Source organism: Neoarius graeffei, chromosome 13, assembly GCF_027579695.1.
Source record: "Neoarius graeffei isolate fNeoGra1 chromosome 13, fNeoGra1.pri, whole genome shotgun sequence".
Lineage (NCBI taxonomy): Eukaryota > Metazoa > Chordata > Actinopteri > Siluriformes > Ariidae > Neoarius > Neoarius graeffei.
The window spans coordinates 38,834,062-38,855,045 of NC_083581.1; the positions used below are offsets into that span (position 1 = coordinate 38,834,062).

At 41.3% G+C, this 20,984-nt stretch overlaps 1 protein-coding gene across 10 annotated transcripts in view; it reads left to right on the forward strand.

Moving 5' to 3' along the window:
- Positions 1 to 20,984, forward strand: part of utrn (utrophin) — a 451,611-nt gene that overhangs the window by 314,666 nt on the left and 115,961 nt on the right. For all 10 annotated transcript variants that reach the window (XM_060937691.1, XM_060937690.1, XM_060937694.1 and 7 more), the window contains one exon: positions 14,103 to 14,371. In XM_060937691.1, the coding sequence (XP_060793674.1) occupies positions 14,103 to 14,371 (269 nt within the window). The remainder of the gene's footprint in view (positions 1 to 14,102; positions 14,372 to 20,984) is intronic.

The following is a 20,984-nucleotide window of genomic DNA, read 5'->3' on the forward strand; positions in this document are numbered from 1 at the left end:
GCTTTATCCTGTTCTACAGGGTCGCAGGCAAGCTGGAGCCTATCCCAGCTGACTACGGGCGAAAGGCGGGGTACACCCTGGACAAGTCGCCAGCTCATCACAGTGCTGACACATAGACACAGACAACCATTCACACTCACATTCACACCTACGGTCAATTTAGAGTCACCAGTTAACCTAACCTGCATGTCTTTGGACTGTGGGGGAAACCGGAGCACCTGGAGGAAACCCACGCAGACACGGGGAGAACATGCAAACTCCATACAGAAAGGCCCTCGCCGGCCATGGGGCTCGAACCCAGGACCTTCTTGCTGTGAGGCGACAGCGCTAACCACTACACCACCGTGCCGCCACGATCAAAATTCTATTCATCTCATTTTATTAAATATATGAATGCATTTTTGATCGCTATTTTGTCGCTGCTATAGCAAGTTATGAGTGTTTGAAATATGCTCTGTAATATATCAGTCCACATGCCAAAGCAATGGCCGTAAACGAGATTCGTTGAGACCTGTGTGAGACATCGTAGGACAGAAGTAAAACGTACAGCGGAAATCAAAGTGACCGACATCTGCCAGTGTTGTCAAAAGACGTGCGCGCCCTCTTTCGAATGCTGACGTAATCAAGCCGGAAGTTTTGTTTGTTTTGATAGCAATCAGGAAAGTTTGAAAAAAGTAGGCAGTAATCATCATTTAAACTCATTTTTGTGCAGTATTTCGTTTGGAAAACAGTTTTCAAAATGGCGGCACTGACACCTGGCTGACACTTCACGTTTCGAAGTTTCGCACAAGTCTTGTGAAGATTGCGCGGATAAGCGACGCCTGCCGTGGACCAAACGAACTAAATTCAACATGGCTAAAAACTGAATATGCTGATAAGTATAATATTTAATTGCAATTAGTTGCCAATATGAGTCACGATATACAGCACCCTCCACAATTATTGGCACCCTTCGTTAAGATATGTTCTTAATCTTCTAATAAATTCATTTTTTTAAAATAATATAGGACAACAATGCAAAAAAAGAGAAAAATCCAATCTTTAATTCAAGTGCATTTATTCAGTGGGAAAAAATCCCTCATTAAGAAATAATTCTTTTACATGAAATCATGTGTGCCACAATTATTGGCACCCTTGATGTTAATACTTTGTACAACCCCCTTTTGCCAACAAGACAGCACTTAATATTCTCCTATAACATTTCACAAGATGGGAGAATACAGAGAGAGGGATATTCGACCATTCCTCTTTGCACAATCTCTCTAAATCATCCAGAGTCCTGGGTCCTCTCCTATGCACTCTCCTCTTCAGCTCACCCCACAGGTTTTCAATTGGGTTGAGGTCTGGGGACTGAGATGGCCATGGGAGGAGCTTGATTTTGTGTCTGGTGAACCATTTTTGTGTAGATTTGGCCACATGTTGAGGGTCATTATCTTGCTGAAAGACCCAGTGACGACCCATCTTCAGCTTTCGGGCAGAGGCCACCAGATTTTGATTTAAAATGTCCTGGTATTTCAAAGAGTTCATGATGCCATGCACCCTAACAAGGTTCCCGGGGCCTTTGGAAGAGAAACAGGCCCACAGCGTCACCGATCCTCCCCCATACTTCATAGTGGGCATGAGGTGCTTTTCCACATACTCATCTTTTGTGATGTATTAGAGTGTTTGTTGCCAAAAAGCTCTATCTTGGTCTCATCTGACCAAAGCACACGGTCCCAGTTGAAATCCCAGTACCGCTTAGCGAACTCCAGACATTTACGTTTATGCTTGTAAGTGAGAAAAGGCTTTTTTCGTGCATGCCTCCCAAACAGCTTGTTGGCGTGTAGATAGCGCCTGATGGTTGTTATGGAGACTTTGTGACCCCAAGATGCTACTCTTTGATGCAGTTCTCTAACAGTGAGCTTTGGAGAACTTTATACTTCTCTTACCATCCTCCTCACTGTGCGTGGTGGCAAGACAAACTTGCATCCTCGTCCAGGTTTGTTTGCCACTGTTCCAGTTGTTTTAAACTTCTTGATGATTCCTCTGACTGTAGATATGGGCAGGTGTAGGCGAGCGGCTATTTTCCTGTAGCCATTGCCTGACTTATGAAGGTCGACACACATCTGCCTTACTTGAATGGTGTGTTCTCTTGTCTTTCCCATGTTGAAGAGTGAATAAGAGAAATAGGCCTCTGTGTCACATCATATTTATACCCCAGGGAAACAGGATGTGATGAATTACTAATTAAAGGTTCCTAGATACTCTGATCAACTTTATAAACTACAGTAGAAATGACAGAAATGCTTCAATTACATTTATTTTCTAGGAATTGTTATGGGTGCCAGTAATTGTGAAACAGGTCATTTTATGAAAAATAATTATTTCTTAGTCAGGGATTTATTTATTTATTTATTTTAATTACATTTTTTAATTAAATTTTTCTACAATTTTCAGTGTGAGATTATGCTTCTGCAATAAAAATTGAATTTATTTTAAGGCTTTTAACACATCTTAACCAGGGGTGCCAATAATTGTGGAGGGGGCTGTAAGGTTACTAAAACCAAAAACGTAATTGAAGAACATGTTAATTAAGAAATAAAGCAAATTTAAAAATGACTTCAGTTCCCCTTTAAGGAAAGCTTAATAATTTCATAATTTTGGCCTTTCTGCTGAAGAACTGCCCAAACGCATGTGACTGGATAAACCACAGCAGAGAGTTTGCTCCAGAAGCTGTGATGGTTCTTTTTGAGAAAACTATCCAGGTTTTGTTTGCTTGTTTTTGTTTTATGTGTTCTGCCGAAGGCAGCACGGTGGTGTAGTGGTTAGCACTGTCGCCTCACAGCAAGAAGGTCCGGGTTCAAGCCCCGTGGCCGGCGAGGGCCTTTCTGTGCGGAGTTTGCATGTTCTCCCCGTGTCCGCGTGGGTTTCCTCCGGGTGCTCCGGTTTCCCCCACAGTCCAAAGACATGCAGGTTAGGTTAACTGGTGACTCTAAATTGACCGTAGGTGTGAATGTGAGTGTGAATGGTTGTCTGTGTCTATGTGTCAGCCCTGTGATGACCTGGCGACTTGTCCAGGGTGTACCCCGCCTTTCGCCCGTAGTCAGCTGGGATAGGCTCCAGCTTGCCTGCGACCCTGTAGAACAGGATTAAGCGGCTACGGATAATGAGATGAGATGAGATGTTCTGCCGAAATACGGTGCTAGATCTGTCTCTGATTGATCATTTCTGATTTCGGCTGATAGAGGGTTAATTACTTTCACCCAGACCCTGACTACTTAGAACTGAATTAGAAAAATTGGTCTCAAACATTTTTACTCGCAAACATTTATCCACAGATCAGCACTAAGCCCAAACAAGCATGACTTTTACATAATGAAGGCGTAAACCTGGATGGTTTATGGCGACATGGTTAAAATGCTAAATGAGTAAAATGAGGGCTTGGTTATAAAACCTGTAAAAGTCTTCAGGATTGAAAAGATTTGCTATGCTTCAAAACGCCTTCTCTTTATCCTCTTTGAGAAATCGCATTTCTAGCCGCTCTTTATTAGAGATGCTGTTCCAAGCCTGAAACCGAGCGCTGTCATTGGTGAAAAGTGACAAATTGTTGGAGAAAGCTTAAAGTGATTCGTCTGGCATGTGAAGCCAGACATAAATATTTTATCTGGTTTGCAGAGGCCGGTAGGTGTGTGCTTGCTTTTCACCCTTTGATCTGTCTCTAAGAAGGACACACATCACACACACACTTGGTGTGCATGCTCTCTGGTTTTGACAGTCTCTCAGGATGAGGTGTTTGATGTAACTTTAGTCAAGCATGTGATGGATCTTGGGATTTTTGCTGTCTGTACTCGTGTAGCCGTCTTGCACAGAACCAGCACGAATCTCCGGACACGCTCTCAGGGACGTGTCAGATGACACCAAGAGTGTATGTGCGCGCATGAAAATGAGACAAGACACACCACGGTTATCCGTCACACAGATCTGGAACGATTCAGATGTTTTGTTCGGCTTTCGTGCTCGGCCACCTGTTTGGTTTTTATTTTATTTTATTTATTATTATGTAGTGTTCAAGTGAGAAATACATCAACATTAGCTTTCTAACAGTATTCATGATATTGTATAAATAACAATTTTCTAAGCAATTAATAGATTTCACAAGTGCAAGCATCTAATTATTTGCCGTGTTGAATTTGCCCTTTAAATGTCACAATTGAGGCAGAGGCGAGCTTCTTCCGCGCTGAATCAGCATCAGATGGAATACACAAATTGGGACAGTAGACAGGGCTTATAAGGTCAAACCTTTAGGATTGTAATGTGGTGTGTAATAGGTTTTCAGCAAGGTCAAATGTCTTATGTATAAATTAGAATGATAATTTATTATGTTTGATAGCTAATAGAAACGCCTCTGCATTATTTGGTCAGTGAACATCTGACCATTCAACATCTCTGTAGTGCATCTTCACAAATCTCTGTTGTTAAGGCCTTTACAATCAAAGCTACTCCCATTGTGATGGACTTCGGCACAGCCATTTCACTTCACAGGCAAAACTTTAGTTCAATGAAACGTTTATTTTAGTTCACCTTTAACGATCTTTGTTGCTTCGTCCAACAAAAGCACAGCTCGCTTGCAAACAACTGCACAGACCGTTTGCCAGGCAAAGTAGATTTCTCACAACCTTTCAGACTTGCTATTGGAGAAATTTCTCCTCTGCTTCAGTTTCACCAAGTTAATGGTCACAACTGCAGGAACTCTTACAGGACTCAGGAACTGTAGGCACCAGAAACCTTTTATGGGAATTCGAGGTGGTTTTCCATCACAGGAACTCTTTCAGAAACTCAAGAACTTTGGAAATTTTTCCAACTTGGAAAAACATTTAAAAGAAATCTGGAACATTCAGCTTGTTTCTCTGGAGGATCTTGGAACTCAGGAACTTTAGGCAAGAATCCATTCCAGAAGTCTTCACAGAAGCTAAGTAACTGTAGGTCGGTTTCCACTGGAGAAACTTTTACAGGAGATCAGGAACTATATATAAATATATGTGGCTTTAGAGGAAACTTTAGCATGTTTCCACCTTAGAATTTTTTTTCACTAACTCATGAGCTATGAGCATGTCTCCATCATAAAAACTTTTACAGGAACTGAAAAATTTTGGGTTGCTTACCTTCATAGAAATTTTTGCAGAAACTTGGAAATTGAGATCAATCTCAGTCTCTTGCAGTTACTAGAGAACTAGCCCCCCACTGTAACCCTAGCTGTGTAGGCAGAGGGCTATCGAAACGGAGATCGGCGCCGCACCCATACACCTAAGGAGTTGGTTAGTACTGGGACAGGAGACTGCCTGGGAAGACCAGATTCTGGCGTGAGAGGAACTTTAATTTCCACTTGAGAACATTACAGGAACTTTAAAGGAACATTCACAACAACTCTTGAAGTGTAGGTGTATTTTTGCTTCTGCTGCACAAACTTTCACAGGAGCTCGAGGCATTTTCCATCTGAGGAACATTTGGCATGTTTAGACCCAAGAAGATTTGATAGAATTGCTATGGCCGGATTCTTGCATCATTAGTTTTTCTTCAGCTTATCAGACACAAGGTGTACGCCACCACACTTGGCAGAGCAGTTGGGGTTTGGTACCTTGCTCAAGGGCACTTGAGCAAATCCTGCTGGTTCAGGGAATCAAACCAGCAACCTTTTGGTCCCAAAGCTGTTTCTCTAACCATTTGGCCATGGCTTCCCCTTAAAACAGAAACATCTGAATTTAAGACTCATTTCCACTATAGGAACTTTTACTGGAATTCAGGAACTGTTGGTATGCATCCACGGGATGGAATTTTAATGGGAACATTAGGCATATTCCCACCAAAGGATCTTTTATGGGATCTTTTTCCTTGGGCGGCACGGTGGTGTAGTGGTTAGCGCTGTCGCCTCACAGCAAGAAGGTCCAGGTTCAAGCCCCATGGCCGGCGAGGGCCTTTCTGTGTGGAGTTTGCATGTTGTCCGCGTGGGTTTCCTCCAGGTGCTCCGGTTTCCCCCACAGTCCAAAGGCATGTAGGTTAGGTTAACTGGTGACTCTAAATTGACCGTAGGTGTGAATGTGAGTGTGAATGGTTGTCTGTGTCTATGTGTCAGCCCTGTGATGACCTGGCGACTTGTCCAGGGTGTACCCCGCCTTTCGCCCGTAGTCAGCTGGGATAGGCTCCAGCTTGCCTGCGACCCTGTAGAACAGGATAAAGCGGCTAGATGAGATGAGATGAGATCTTTTTCCTTTTTTTCACCACAGGAACTTTTACAGGAACTTGGGAACTTCAGGCATTTTTCCACCAGAGGAGCTAGGCTGACTAATTGGGCTTCTGAAACCTACAGACCAGCACCTATTTGGGTCACAGTAGCTGTACTGAGCATTGCTGAATAACCAATCCTTAGCAAAATGCTGCTTGAAGAAAAGGATGTTTTGAATGAAGAATAGCTGTAACCCACTTACCCACTAATTTTGAAACGCTTCAAGTATAGAGGCTTGATTTCTATCAGATGTAACTCGGCATGAGTGGCAAAGCAGAACATTTCCATCAAGCTTTTGTTTCACATAAGTGGTGACGCCAAATAAACATCGCAGGGTGATGTTTCTAGTGACATGCTGCTTACAGAAAGCAACAAAAAGACTTGAAATGTGAAATTGTGCTTCATTTGCTTGCAAATGAGGTAAAATTCTCGCTACAATAGTGCGAGCACTGTGTTTGTGTAATAAATCAAAAATTATAACACATTTCAGTAGACATTTTCCCCATGTTTACTGTGTGGCTTTGCTGATGAAATGATCTAAATGTTGTGCAGTTTGGGGAAACTTCTGTTCTTTAATGTTACGGCCACAGTTCCTGCAATGAAGTAAGAATTATTGCTTCTATAACTTTAGAAGAGAACTTTTCCTCAGAGAGTTATGGAACCATAGTGGAAATACAAACCAATATATTTTCTCTTGCTAGCTTTGCACCAGGACTGGGCGGATTGCCATGAGCTTCAGTTCCAAATGGAGCTTTATAGGACTATAGTATGCATTATTTAAGCTTTGTTATGATCATTCAGAAATGCTGATGTTTGGTTTCATCTTGTAATGAGGCTATTTTATTATTTATGGTGGTTCTTCCACTTCTCATCTGATATCCGGAGCTGCCATTTGCAACTTTTGTATACGAGATCAGGAAAAAGTCAATTACCATCAAAGATTCCCGCTTGTAAAATCAAGGCTGATTAGAGCTACTAGCCTCCTTCTTCCTGTTGACAATACTTTGTTCAAACACCAGCTGCATTAAGGCCCAGTCCCACAATATTTATAACTATAACGACAACTATAAATAAATTGGTTGCCTGCAGTTTATGTGGTTGGTGGTCACACCAGACCGATAACGATACCTATAGCCCAGGCCTGGGTTTATCCGTGTCGGCGAGATTGCTTCTGGAGCGATTTTTCCAGGCCTGGACTTGATCCAATAAAACATCTGACCAATCAGGTAATTGTTTACATGTGACATTGTCTGAGCACGTGCTGTTTTTCCTGGGCATCTTTGTACATCCTTGTTGCATCGTGGAGGAGAAGTTGATAATAGAAGTGTCGAAGAATCCCATGCTTTATGACAAAAAGCACAAGCTGTACAAAGATACAGCCAAAAATAAAGGTGTATGGAAGATCATCAGCAGTAGAAGTGGGTATGTCTGGCACGTATTAAATGTCTGAATCCTTCTTTGTACGGGGTGTTTTAGATTCGTAATATCACCTAATATCATCTTCCACTGGGTGTGCACACAAACGGCATACAACCGCTACATTTTCCCATGAAAACAACAACCATGTATATTTATTCACCTGAGTGGCAGGACCAACTGATATTATAGTCGGGATTATAGTTGTGGTATGACTGCTCCAGACTGGAACTAAATTCGGGCATAGTTATAGTTATCGGTGTTGTGAGTCCGGGCCCTTACTGGTAACTAAACACCTTCATAAAGCCTAGGTTACAACCGGATGTACGATTTTTTGGCCGTGCGATTTTTGGCGTTTCCCAAATCGCTGCGGTTTTTTTTTGTTCGTGGAGAAAGACGCACGTTGGCCGTAAGTTTGTCTTGCAACCTGAAAAAAAACATAAGCGCCCGTAGAGTTTGTTTGACATGACGAAGAACATCTGCGGCCGGTCTATAGCTCGAAAATCAGCACATCACACGCGCGCCCTCCGTGCGTTTCACACGCGCCCTCCGTGCGTTTCTTGCGTTTTTTGCACGTAGACCGGCCGTAGGAGCACGTATGGCCGGTTGTGACCAAGGCATAAGTAATCACTTGAGATAGAAAGATGCTCTATGAGACATATTTGCCAGTAGAAACTATAAAGAAACGTGTATTTTGTTCATGTTCACAGCTCACTTTTTCAACAGAAACTACCAACTCGTTTAATTCCTGAGGACTAATCATGACTTTATAAAGCCTTTTGTGTCTTCACCCTTGACAAACGTTAATGATGATAATTCCTTGGGTGTTTGGTCTGTGTTGTCTGTCTCACCTTGGTTCTTGCTCAAAGTTATGTTTGAATGTGAGGAGATAGAACTCTTTAATGAAGTTTAAGCAAGCTACAGGTTAAAATCTTATTGAATCATGACAGCTGCCTCCACTTTAATGAACTCTACTTTGAACCCAATGCAGGAAGCAGCTTTCTGCATACACAGCTTTTTCCATCAAGCTAATAAACTGTTTCATTGTTTACAGTTGTAACTCTTTGTAAGGTTTCAATATAAAAAAAAAAATTGACAATCCATCAAAGCACCAATATGAAGTTCCAAGTCCCAGTGAATAAATAAAGATCATGGCTCCATTTCCGGTGGGACTTTTTTTTTTTTGTCGTCACTGGTTGATGTTGGGTTTTACTCAACAGTCAATGCTGAATCATTCTTGTACTAAACGTAAAAAAACAATATAACATGCCTTTGTCTTTTCCATTCAGTTGAAACTTTTGGGCAGTAGTCTAACTTTTATGTGTAGCAGTCAGAACTTTGGAGAGTTTTCAGCTTTATGTACACTACCGTTCAAAAGTTTGGGGTCACTTTGAAATGTCCTTATTTTTGAAAGAAAAGCCCTGTTCTTTTCAATGAAGATCACTTTAAACTAATCAGAAATCCACTCTATACATTGCTAATGTGGTAAATGACTATTCTAGCTGCAAATGTCTGGTTTTTGGTGCAATATCTCCATAGGTGTATAGAGGCCCATTTCCAGCAACTCTCACTCCAGTGTTCTAATGGTACAATGTGTTTGCTCATTGCCTCAGAAGGCTAATGGATGATTAGAAAACCCTTGCACAATCATGTTAGCACAGCTGAAAACAGTTGAGCTCTTTAGAGAAGCTATAAAACTGACCTTCCTTTGAGCAGATTGAGTTTCTGGAGCATCACATTTGTGGGGTCGATTAAATGCTCAAAATGGCCAGAAAAATGTCTTGACTATATTTTCTATTCATTTTACAACTTATGGTGGTAAATAAAAGTGTGACTTTTCATGGAAAACACAAAATTGTCTGGGTGACCCCAAACTTTTGAACAGTAGTGTAACTGTTGCTTAGCCTTGATTAAAAGTTTAGACCCAGTTGGGCCCAAGGTGAAACCCCAGGAGTCCTGATCTGCTTAGGTCGGCTTTTCTCAAAGCTGTGCTTGAGCTGAGGTCACTGAAACAACATTTTACCTGGACTGAGCAATAGTAATGAACTAGGAGCAGTTCCTCCGGAGCACCTAAGGTCTGGCTGAGGGTTGGAGTTAGCAGTGATTTAGTCTGAACTATTCCAGTCTTGTATATTGAACCAATGACCCTGACTAAGACTGCCTGGTTACTTCTCACTGGGGGTTTTGCTGGGGTCATGGCTTTGTGTACCATGTTCTGATTTTGCTCGTTTTATAGTGGACAGGCCAAATAATAAAATCTGCCAGGACCCAGGTTTGTAGGGACTCAGGTATAGGTGTTTATTATTGAGTTTTGACTCTGGTATGACTGAATATTTAATTCAGTAAACACCCAAGTTAAGATTCACATTTGAAACTCCAGTCAGTTTTCCCACCTCCAACCAGCCAACTGTTGGCTGGTTGGAGGTGGGAAAATTGACTGGAGTTTCAAATGTGAATCTTAACTTGGGTGTTTACTGAATTAAATATTCACTGCTAACTCCTTGCCAAAACCAGCAAACTGGCATCTACCGTATAATAATCAGTACATGTCTTCACACTTTTTGTCTTTGGGACTTTTTAATATGCAAATAGTCCTGTCAGATATTTGCCAGTGAAATGAGTGATTTAAAAATCATATTTAAAAAAGCAGCAGAATATTTTACCGATATGCAAGACATTCCAGGGAATGACACATACAGTGCCTTGAAAAAGTATTCATACCCCTTGAACTTTTTCACATTTGTCCACCTTACAGCCACGAACTTAAAAGTTTTTTATTGAGATTTTATGTGATAGACCAACACAGAGTAGCACATAATTGTGAAGTGAAACGAAAATGACAAATGGTCTTCAAAATTTTAAACAAATAAAAACCTGAAGAATGTGGTGTGCATTAGTATTCAGCCCCCTGTACTCTGATACCTCTAAATACAATCCAGTGCAATCAATTGCCTTCAGAAGTCATCTAATTAGTTAATAGAGTCCTACTGTGTGTAATTTACTCTCAGCATAAATACACTTGTTCTGTGAAGGCCTCAGTGGTTTGTTAGAGAACACTGAAGAACAAACAGCATCATGAAGACCAAAGAACTCACCAGACAGGTCAGGGATAAAGTTCTGGAGAAGTTTAAAGCAGGGTTAGGTTATAAAAAAAATATCCCAAGCTCTGAACATCTCAAGAAGCACTGTTCAATCCATCATTCAAAAATGAAAAAAGCATGGCACAACTGCAAACCTACCAAGACATGGCCGTCCACCTAAACTGACAGAGCGAGCAAGGAGGAGAGCACTGGTCAGAGAAGCAGCCAAGAGGCCCATGATCACTCTGGAGGAGCTGCAGAAATCCACAGGTGGGAGAATCTGTGCACAGGACAACCAAGTTGTACACTCCACAAATCTGGCCTTTTTGGAAGAGTGGCAAGAAGAAAGCCATTGTTAAAAGACAGGCATAAGAAGTCCCGTTTGCCAGAAGCCATGTAGGGGACACAGCAAACATGTGGAAGAAGGTGCTTTGGTCAGATGAGACCAAAGTTGAACTTTTTGCCCTAAATGCAAAGTGCTATGTGTGGCGGAAAACTAACACTGCTCATCACCCTGCACACACCATCTCCACTGTGAAACATGGTGGTGGCAGCATCATGCTATGGGGATGCTTTTCTTCAGCAGGGACAGGGAAGCTGGTCAGAGTTGATGGGAAGATGGATGGAGCTAAATACAGGTCAATCCTGGAAGAACACCTCTTGGAGGCTGCAAAAGACTTGAGACTGGGAAGGAGATTCACCTTCCAGCAAGACAATGACCCTAAACATACAGCCAGAGCTACAATGGAATGGTTTAGATCAAAGAGTATTCATGTGTTAGAATGGCCCAGTCAAAGTCCAGACCGAAATCCCATTGAGCATCTGTGGCAAGACTTGAAAATTGCTGTTCACAGATGCCCTCCATCCAATCTGGCTGAGCTTGAGCTATTTTGCAAAGAAGAATGGGCAAAAATTTCAGTGTCTAGATGTGCAAAGCTGGTAGAGACGTACCACAAAAGACTTGCAGCTGTAATTGCAGCAACAGGTGGCTCTACAAAGTATTGACGCAGGGGGGCTGAATACTAACGCACACCACATTTTTCAGATTTTTATTTGTTTAAAATTTTGAAGCCCATTTATCATTTTCGTTTCACTTCACAATTATGTGCTACTCTGTGTTGGTCGATCACATAAAATCTCAATAAAAAAACTTTTAAGTTTGTGGTTGTTCGGTGGACAAATGTGAAAAAGTTCAAGGGGTATGAATACTTTTTCAAGGCATTGTAGCTAAATGTCTAACGTTCATTCATTCGTTCAGCTTCAGTGTCCGCTTTATCCTGGTCAGGGTTGCATTGGATCCGGAGCCTATGAGTGCAAGGGATGCCAGTCCATTACTTAACCAGCACATTAAATTTCAGATGTGGAAAATGGATGAGAATGGGGACGTAGGCGCACTGAATCATCAATCTATGAGCTATGCTTTTATGATATCTCTGTATTATAGGAAAATTCATGAATTGGAGGAAATTGCTTGATGAGAGTTGGATAGTTATCAAGCCGGCCGTATAACAAGGGTGAATTTCTGACAGTAGTATCACCTCCAGCACTTCTAATCCTCTGATATAAATCTGACCCATTGCCCAAGAAACGGATTACTGCCATTTTTCAGATTTTTCAGTGACTTCAGATCCTCAGGTCTTCAGTACTGTGCCACCTCTCAGCCCTGCCTTGGGCCAGTTTCCTCTCTGACAGTGCCACTTTAATCCTCCCCAAGCAGCTTTCAGGCTGATCGATACATTGAGGAACACATTTCAAGGATGCTCAGCTGCACAGCTTGAGGCTTCCAAGTGCACCGAAAACAGTGACACTATGTTCCCTCTTTATTCCTTCCTAAATAGATTTTAGGCTTGGCAGTGGATTCAGACGTCAAACAAAAGCTTTAAAAGGACAAAATGTTGTGGATCCAATCCTTCCAACAAACCTTTTTTTTTTTTTTTTTAATTATCAGGTCAATCAGTCAAGCAACAGATCTGAGGATTTACAGCTTAAAAAAAAATGAAGCAGTGTAGTGGTTTTAAGTCCAGGTAGGTAGTGTTTGTCCAAAGCGTCGTCATTAAAAATAGTGATAATGTAATGTACAGAGGCCTTCGGGATTCCAAGTGCATCAAAATGGCCATCACTGAAAATGATATATATATAAATATACACACACACACACACACACACACACACACACACACACACACACACTTTTTTAATCCTTCCTTGTTGGTGAATCAGATGTTTCTTGGTAATGAGATGAATATTGGTTCTCCTGACCACAATATGTATATAGAATATGGATAACTGTTCACTTCCCAGTCTTCATTAGATGTTTTGACCTTTTCATGTAAAGTTTGTGATCCCAATCTTGCATAAGTTTCTGTCAAAGGGTAAAGATTTCCCCTCTCCACTAATTGTCTCACTTGAATGGTCTCTTTTAGTCTGGGGCCCAAATCATCTGATACTGATTTATATATTTTTCTGACTACAAGCTTCAGAGTCTTGAAAGTTGAAACCTTTTCAATTTATGCACATGGCTGGGGACTATCTTCTAATGGATAAACAAAATTTCGGAACATCATGAGCCCTTCGGTGACCTTTTTGGAGCAAGATATAGTCAGTGGTTTGAAGAGTTTATAAAGTAAGTGAAATGGCTTCAGGCTGCACCTCGCCCCTGCTTCCCTGCCCACTGTGTAACAGCGTATCGGTCTTGACCAACCCGGGCTGTGTGCTGTCAAGCCTGGGCTTAGCCGTTTGAGTTCTTTATTTATTTAGTTGTACTTTGTATGGTTGGTTTGTTTCCTTGGCTGTTTGAGTATTGATACTTCAACAGAATATTACACCAAGTACTGTTGTCACTTGTTCAGTTGGCACTAGAACTTTCTTATCTAGAAGTTCAGCACTTCGTGTACCTGACTTTTGCGCTCATTGTACGTCGCTCTGGATAAGAGCATCTGCTAAATGCCATGTAATGAAATGGACTCTTCCTGAAAAGAGGAGACGAGGCAGACCATCTTGTTTAGTTATGAAATTAATCAAATGTCTAACAAAAGCTAGAAGTAGAAGTAAAAGCTAAACTTTGCCTTTTCCAGTTGTGTTACTTGTTTGTGCATAGCAATGAAGCAAAAGCTAATCTAGTGATCACTGCCCACTGTGCCAACTCCATATTTTGGTAGCTTGGCACATGTCCGGTTGTACAATCCCATTTATTGTTACTTGCACTGCTCTGTTAGTTCTCTGTGAAAGTTTTCAGGGACTTGTATTTCCATAAACTGAAGCAGCCACTGGAAGCCGTGATAATCCATGCACCAAGGCTTTGAGGAGCACTTACCTTCCATCTCTATTTCCTTTTCCTCTTCTCTCAGAGTTGACTCCAGAGGAGAAGGCCCAGCGGGTCGCTAGGGCGATCCGAAAGCAGGCAGCCGAGGTACGAGAGCGCTGGGAGAGGCTACTTGGACATGTGGGAGGTTGGCACGAGCAGGTGGAACGCTCTTTGGAGAAACTCCAGGACCTGCAGAGCGCCATGGATCAGCTGGATGTGCACCTGAGCCGACCTGAGGAGGTCAAAGATCGCTGGCAGCCTGTCGGAGACTTGCTCATTGACTCGCTGCAGGACCACATTGACAAAACCACGGTGAGTGATCCGGAATGACCAGAGCTAAGTGGCAACAAACTCATTTTAAATCGATAAAGACGCATCAGATATAGAGTTAAGAAGAAGTGCTATATACACATCGTGTGTTCCAACCAAATGGGACTCAGTTGTAAAGAATCAAAATGTGGACTGTAGAGTCTAATAAAAGGTTTGAAACGGAAGGTATTTTGTCCAGGTCTCAGACATCGCATAGATGTGTTGGTGTACTGCACTAAATGTCCATCTGTTCCTAATTAGCCACAAGCAGCGCGTTTTCGAGCATATGGAGGCAGATTTACTTCGAATAGTGCTAATTATATCACTTCTAGTGATGGTGGGGGTGGCCAGTTTAGTGGGTGATCAACGAAAAACATGCATGCAAATGAACACAGGTGCACTTTGTCTAATTAGCATTTGGCAGCGTTATCTAAACTCTAGTTTTGTGCATGTCTTTCTGTCAGCAAACACACAGCATGAAATGCTGCACACTGGGGTGTTCAAAGTGCACTCAGTGGTTTTAAAGTCAAAATACTTTTTTGCAGTATTTGGCCAAAATTTCATAAAAGGTTATATCAGTTGCAGGATCCAGGGGTACAAGCTGTATCCCGTGTATATATTGTTAAAATATGTAACAACGAAGAGGGCGATAAAATCCGTACTGCTCACACAGGTTACTAGAAGGGAAAACTACCGTACTTCCACACCAAAAGTCACAGGAATTCAACCAACGCGTGTTTGATTTTTTAGAATTTTAGTATTTGGAAATTTGAGCTAAATTCCGATATAACGCATAACATGTAAGCCGCTCACCAACAGAACTTTTAATTTTTGAATGAATTTTACACTTTGACTATTCTAGACAATATAGACCGAAAACTGGAGAGTATGGAACTCGAGAATGAAAGATCTCATCTCATCTCATTATCTGTAGCCGCTTTATCCTGTTCTACAGGGTTGCAGGCAAGCTGGAGCCTATCCCAGCTGACTACGGGCGAAAGGCGGGGTACACCCTGGACAAGTCACCAGGTCATCGCAGGGCTGACACATAGACACAGACAACCATTCACACTCACATTCACACCTACGGTCAATTTAGAGTCACCAGTTAACCTAACCTGCATGTCTTTGGACTGTGGGGGAAACCGGAGCACCCGGAGGAAACCCACGCGGACACGGGGAGAACATGCAAACTCCACACAGAAAGGCCCTCGCCGGCCACGGGGCTCGAACTCAGACCTTCTTGCTGTGAGGCAACAGTGCTAACCACTACACCACCGTGCCACCCCAGAATGAAAGATTTCAAGCAAAATAACAAAACACGCATTCTGTAACATTGTTTTTAATTATACTCATATATAAAATAAATCACTAAGTTTTTTAAAGATATTTTTTTGGGCTTTTTGCACCTTTATTGGATAGGACAGCGTAGAGACAGGAAACGAGCGGGAGAGAGAGACGGGGAGGGATCGGGAAATGACCCCAGGCTGGAATCGAACCCGGGTCCCCGGATCCACGGCACGGCGCCCCATCCACCTGAGCCACGACGCCCCCACTAAGTTTTAACTTCATACAAGCTAAAGTTCTCTTCCAAAAAAAAAAATACACAAGAGTTCTCATACGATTTACTTACTCTTTTGTTTGCAAATTTTCAGCTTTCTACCAACAGAACTTTTACTCGCTATTTTTAAAACAAATGCATAAATGCATAAATTTTCTTCAATTTTTGATTGAATTTTACACTTTGACTATTATAGACAATATAGACCGAAAACTGGAGGGTATGGAACTCGAGAATGAAAGATCTCATCTCATCTCATTATCTGTAGCCGCTTTATCCTGTTCTACAGGGTCGCAGGCAAGCTGGAGCCTATCCCAGCTGACCACGGGCGAAAGGCGGGGTACACCCTGGACAAGTCGCCAGGTCATCACAGGGCTGACACATAGACACAAACAACCATTCACACACAGACACAGACAACCCCGAACACATTCATGCAGATAAAAATTGCAGGAAAACTCAGCCATTTTGCTTTGAAAAATGCTTTCTTGGGATCACGTACAATACGTCTTAACAGCAAGGCTTGAACTGTCATCCTCATATCCCAAATGTTCTTTTGCTACCAAATCTTCTTGATTCCATTGTAAACGGCTCCCAAAATTACACATTCTCTGAAACCTCGAACACATATTTCAATCAACGATGTCTAAGAATTACTTTGGCAGTATCAGTTTACAAAGCAAGCTAGCGCGGTAAACAAAAAGGTTCGAACTTATTTCTTCTCCGCTCACTTCGTGGCCATTTCTTCTTCGTGTGAAGGTCTTTGATGAACTGTTAGAGGGGGACTAATATAATAGTACCCCTAATAACAATAGATATGACGAACAGCCTTGATAAACGTTGTGTGACTAGCAAATATAGCATGACTTTTTACACTTTGTTTGCAAAACATCACCACAATGGAAGATTCTACGAATTCAGTAATGGTTTGGAGAAAAAAAAAACAAAAGCAAAAAAGAACTCGAAGGAAAGAGAGTATTATGAGAAAATCCAGGAGGCGCTGGCTGAAAAAGCAAGGGGAAGAATGCAAATCTTAGACAATAAATGTGAAAATATTAAAAAAAAAGGCCCACACCCGTAATGCATTCTGGGTATTAGTTAAAATGTATAATACAACCCCGATTCCCAAAAAAGTTGGGACAAAGTACAAATTGTAAATTAAAACGGAATGCAATAATTTACAAATCTCAAAAACTGATATTGTATTCACAATAGAACATAGACAATATATCAAATGTCGAAAGTGAGACATTTTGAAATTTCATGCCAAATATTGGCCCATTTGAAATTTCATGACAGCAACACATCTCAAAAAAGTTGGGACAGGGGCAATAAGAGGCTGGAAAAGTTAAAGGTACAAAAAAGGAACAGCTGGAGGACCAAATTGCAACTCATTAGGTCAATTGGCAATAGGTCATTAACATGACTGGATATAAAAAGAGCATCTCGGAGTGGCAGCGGCTCTCAGAAGTAAAGATGGGAAGAGGATCACCAATCCCCCTAATTCTGCGCTGACATATAGTGGAGCAATATCAGAGAGGAGTTCAACAGTGTAAAATTGCAAAGAGTTTGAACATATCATCATCTACAGTGTATAATATCATCAAAAGATTCAGAGAATCTGGAAGAATCTCTGTGCGTAAGGGTCAAGGCCGGAAAACCATACTAGGTGCCCGTGATCTTCGGACCCTTAGACGGCACTGCATCACATACAGGCATGCTTCTGTATTGGAAATCACAAAATGGGCTCAGGAATATTTCCAGAGAACATTATCTGTGAACACAATTCACCGTGCCATCCGCCGTTGCCAGCTTTGAACTCTATAGTTCAAAGAAGAAGCCGTATCTAAACATGATCCAGAAGCACAGACGTCTTCTCTGGGCCAAGGCTCATTTAAAATGGACTGTGGCAAAGTGGAAAACTGTTCTGTGGTCAGACGAATCAAAATTTGAAGTTCTTTATGGAAATCAAGGACGCCGTGTCATTCGGACTAAAGAGGAGAAGGACGACCCAAGTTGTTATCAGCGCTCAGTTCAGAAGCCTGCATCTCTGATGGTATGAGGTTGCATTAGTGCGTGTGGCATGGGCAGCTTACACATCTGGAAAGACACCATCAATGCTGAAAGGTATATCCAGGTTCTAGAGCAACATATGCTCCCATCCAGATGACGTCTCTTTCAGGGAAGACCTTGCATTTTCCAACATGACAATGCCAAACCACATACTGCATCAATTACAGCATCATGGCTGCGTAGAAGAAGGGTCCGGGTACTGAACTGGCCAGCCTGCAGTCCAGATCTTTCACCCATAGAAAACATTTGGCGCATCATAAAACGGAAGATACGACAAAAAAGACCTAAGACAGTTGAGCAACTAGAATCCTACATTAGACAAGAATGGGTTAACATTCCTATCCCTAAACTTGAGCGACTTGTCTCCTCAGTCCCCAGACGTTTACAGACTGTTGTAAAGAGAAAAGGGGATGTCTCACAGTGGTAAACATGGCCTTGTCCCAACTTTTTTGAGATGTGTTGTTGTCATGAAATTTAAAATCACCTAATTTTTCTCTTTAAATGATACATTTTCTCAGTTTAAACATTTGATATGTCATCTATGTTCTATTCTGAATAAAATATGGAATTTTGAAAGTTCCACATCATTGCATTCCATTTTTATTTACAATTTGTTCTTTGTCCCAACTTTTTTGGAATCGGGGTTGTATAATAGATAATCTCTCAAAATGGCAAATATTTGTTCTCATGGTCAAATCTAATAAATAATCAATATTCTGGTGACCGATAAGTGACTTTGTGAAATTGTTCATTTTTCTCATATGTTACACCTTTGTACCCCTGGATCCTGCAACTGATCATTGTAAACTTTTGGGTGGAAAAAAGGCACGCCTACTTGTAAATGATGTACACCATCAGTGTGGCTTTAGAAAGTTGTATTTATTTGAATGTTGCATTTCAAAAGAGCTAATCGCAACTGACTGTACGTTGAATTTTCAGCTGGTCAGATCATCGCAATATGAGTTACATCTTTGATGCGGTTTGAAAACGGTGCCGTGCTGAAAAATTAGCACCAGTCACCTTTGAATGCATTTTTGACCATGTAAATGAGTTTTGAGGTTGAAAACGTACAAAGCAACTTGCGCCAGTCAAAATGTCAAGCTGGTTTTTGCCATTCGTTCCTTTCCTTTCGTTTTAAAGAACGTCATCTCTGAAATGCTTTAGTTCTTTGTTATTCCTCTCACATAGCTGGCTAGCTGACTGCGCTCATGTTATCAATGATCATAGCATGGTTGCCGTGTTGTATCTTGGACGGGATTGGCTGAATATAATGATACAACTTGAGATTCAAATCGTGTGTGACAAACATGAGGTAGTTAATTTGGTAACCAGAACGTCAAAGACGTAGGAGCTCATCTGGCCTGCCATCAGAACAACCATGACTACCGAAACGTCAAACAGAACTGAAACGTGACAATGTGAGAGAGGACCAACCTCCACGACTAATTGTTTACAACAGGAGACTCAACAAAAGACTAAGTTTTATTCCCCAAGGGAAGATCGACCCAAAACATCGATCAGAACTGGAATCGGATGAGAAATGAGCGAGGAGATACAATTCTAGTGAGAGGCCTGGAAAATTTCTTAATTTGACCTAATTACGAACTCGTTAGCAAAAAATTTGTCATAATGAACAACATGATTAATAAACAGGGGCATGTGGGCGGGACAGAAGGGTATAGGGAATGCATTTGCATATTTATACATATTCATAGACCCGTGCATTCTTTATAAGGGAAAAGATATCAAGATGTGACTTGGAAGTTAAAATGTAATATGTTAAATATTTTATTATTCACCGTGCATCTTCAGGGCTGATTTCCATCTTGCATTCTGAGACTCGTAATGTTGACCCAAGAGCATCAACACTGACCCATTAGTTCTAGTCAAACCGACTGACAGCACTCAGCGGTCCTAATAAACATGCTTTCTGAATCAGCCGCTCACATCAGAGACACTTCAGCCCACGTGGGGTCAAAGGTTATTCCATTAGGACATACTTTATTTCTTTTTTTTATAGATGTTTGGGTTATCATTAACTGTCAGACCTCCATCACTTTAACAGTTTACTGAATCTTCATTATTATTAGCTGAAGAGATGAAAATGAGGCGGGGATTTCGACGGCTGATTTATTCCCGTTGAAGTGAAAGAACATATTTTGTGGGTTTTGAAACCTTTGTTAGTAAATAAGTAAGGAATAAAACACTTGTGGGAGAGCTGCTCTAGGTAAATAATCAATAACGGTGGTGTGATGTGGGGCGGAGTTACTGTTACAACACAGAAGTTTATTCTTTTCCAATTACAGCATGTCCCAGAAAACTTGAGTGTTTTACTCCTCTTATACTGTACCACAACAGTTTGATAAGAATTACAGGTTTCTCTTTATTAAACAACACTTCATACTTTTTATCCATTTCTAGTGACATTTAACGTTGCAAAATGTCCATGAAACTATTAGCAGTTGTAAATGGTCTTTTCTGCGCCAGCTTTGCTTTCGAGACCCAAAAAAAAAAACGCAAAGAGCATCGTCCTTGATTTTGAACACTTTTCTGTGTGCCAACAAACTTAGTTACAGCTTTACCTCAAAGCACCGACACTGGAGACTCCTTCCAGAATAATAATGGAGAAATACTTTGTGGTGCTTTGTGATGTCACAAACTAGTCCCAAATTTAGAATAGAATGCTGTATTAAGCCCCGTCTACACGATCATACATTTGTCCAAAACATTATCATACAAATGTATGATGATGTTCAAGTTTGTATGATCATGTTGTGGATTTCTGTCCACACGATCATGCATTTTGTATGTCACATGACAGGCAGTGTAGATCACATGACCCGAATTAACAATCTGATTGGTGGATGACCCAAAATGTTGTAAGATGTTGTGAACATTTGTTGGAAAGTAGAAACACGATTCTAAAAATTTGAACAACATCATACAACGTCATACAAGTATGACGTTGTTCAAGTTTGTTGG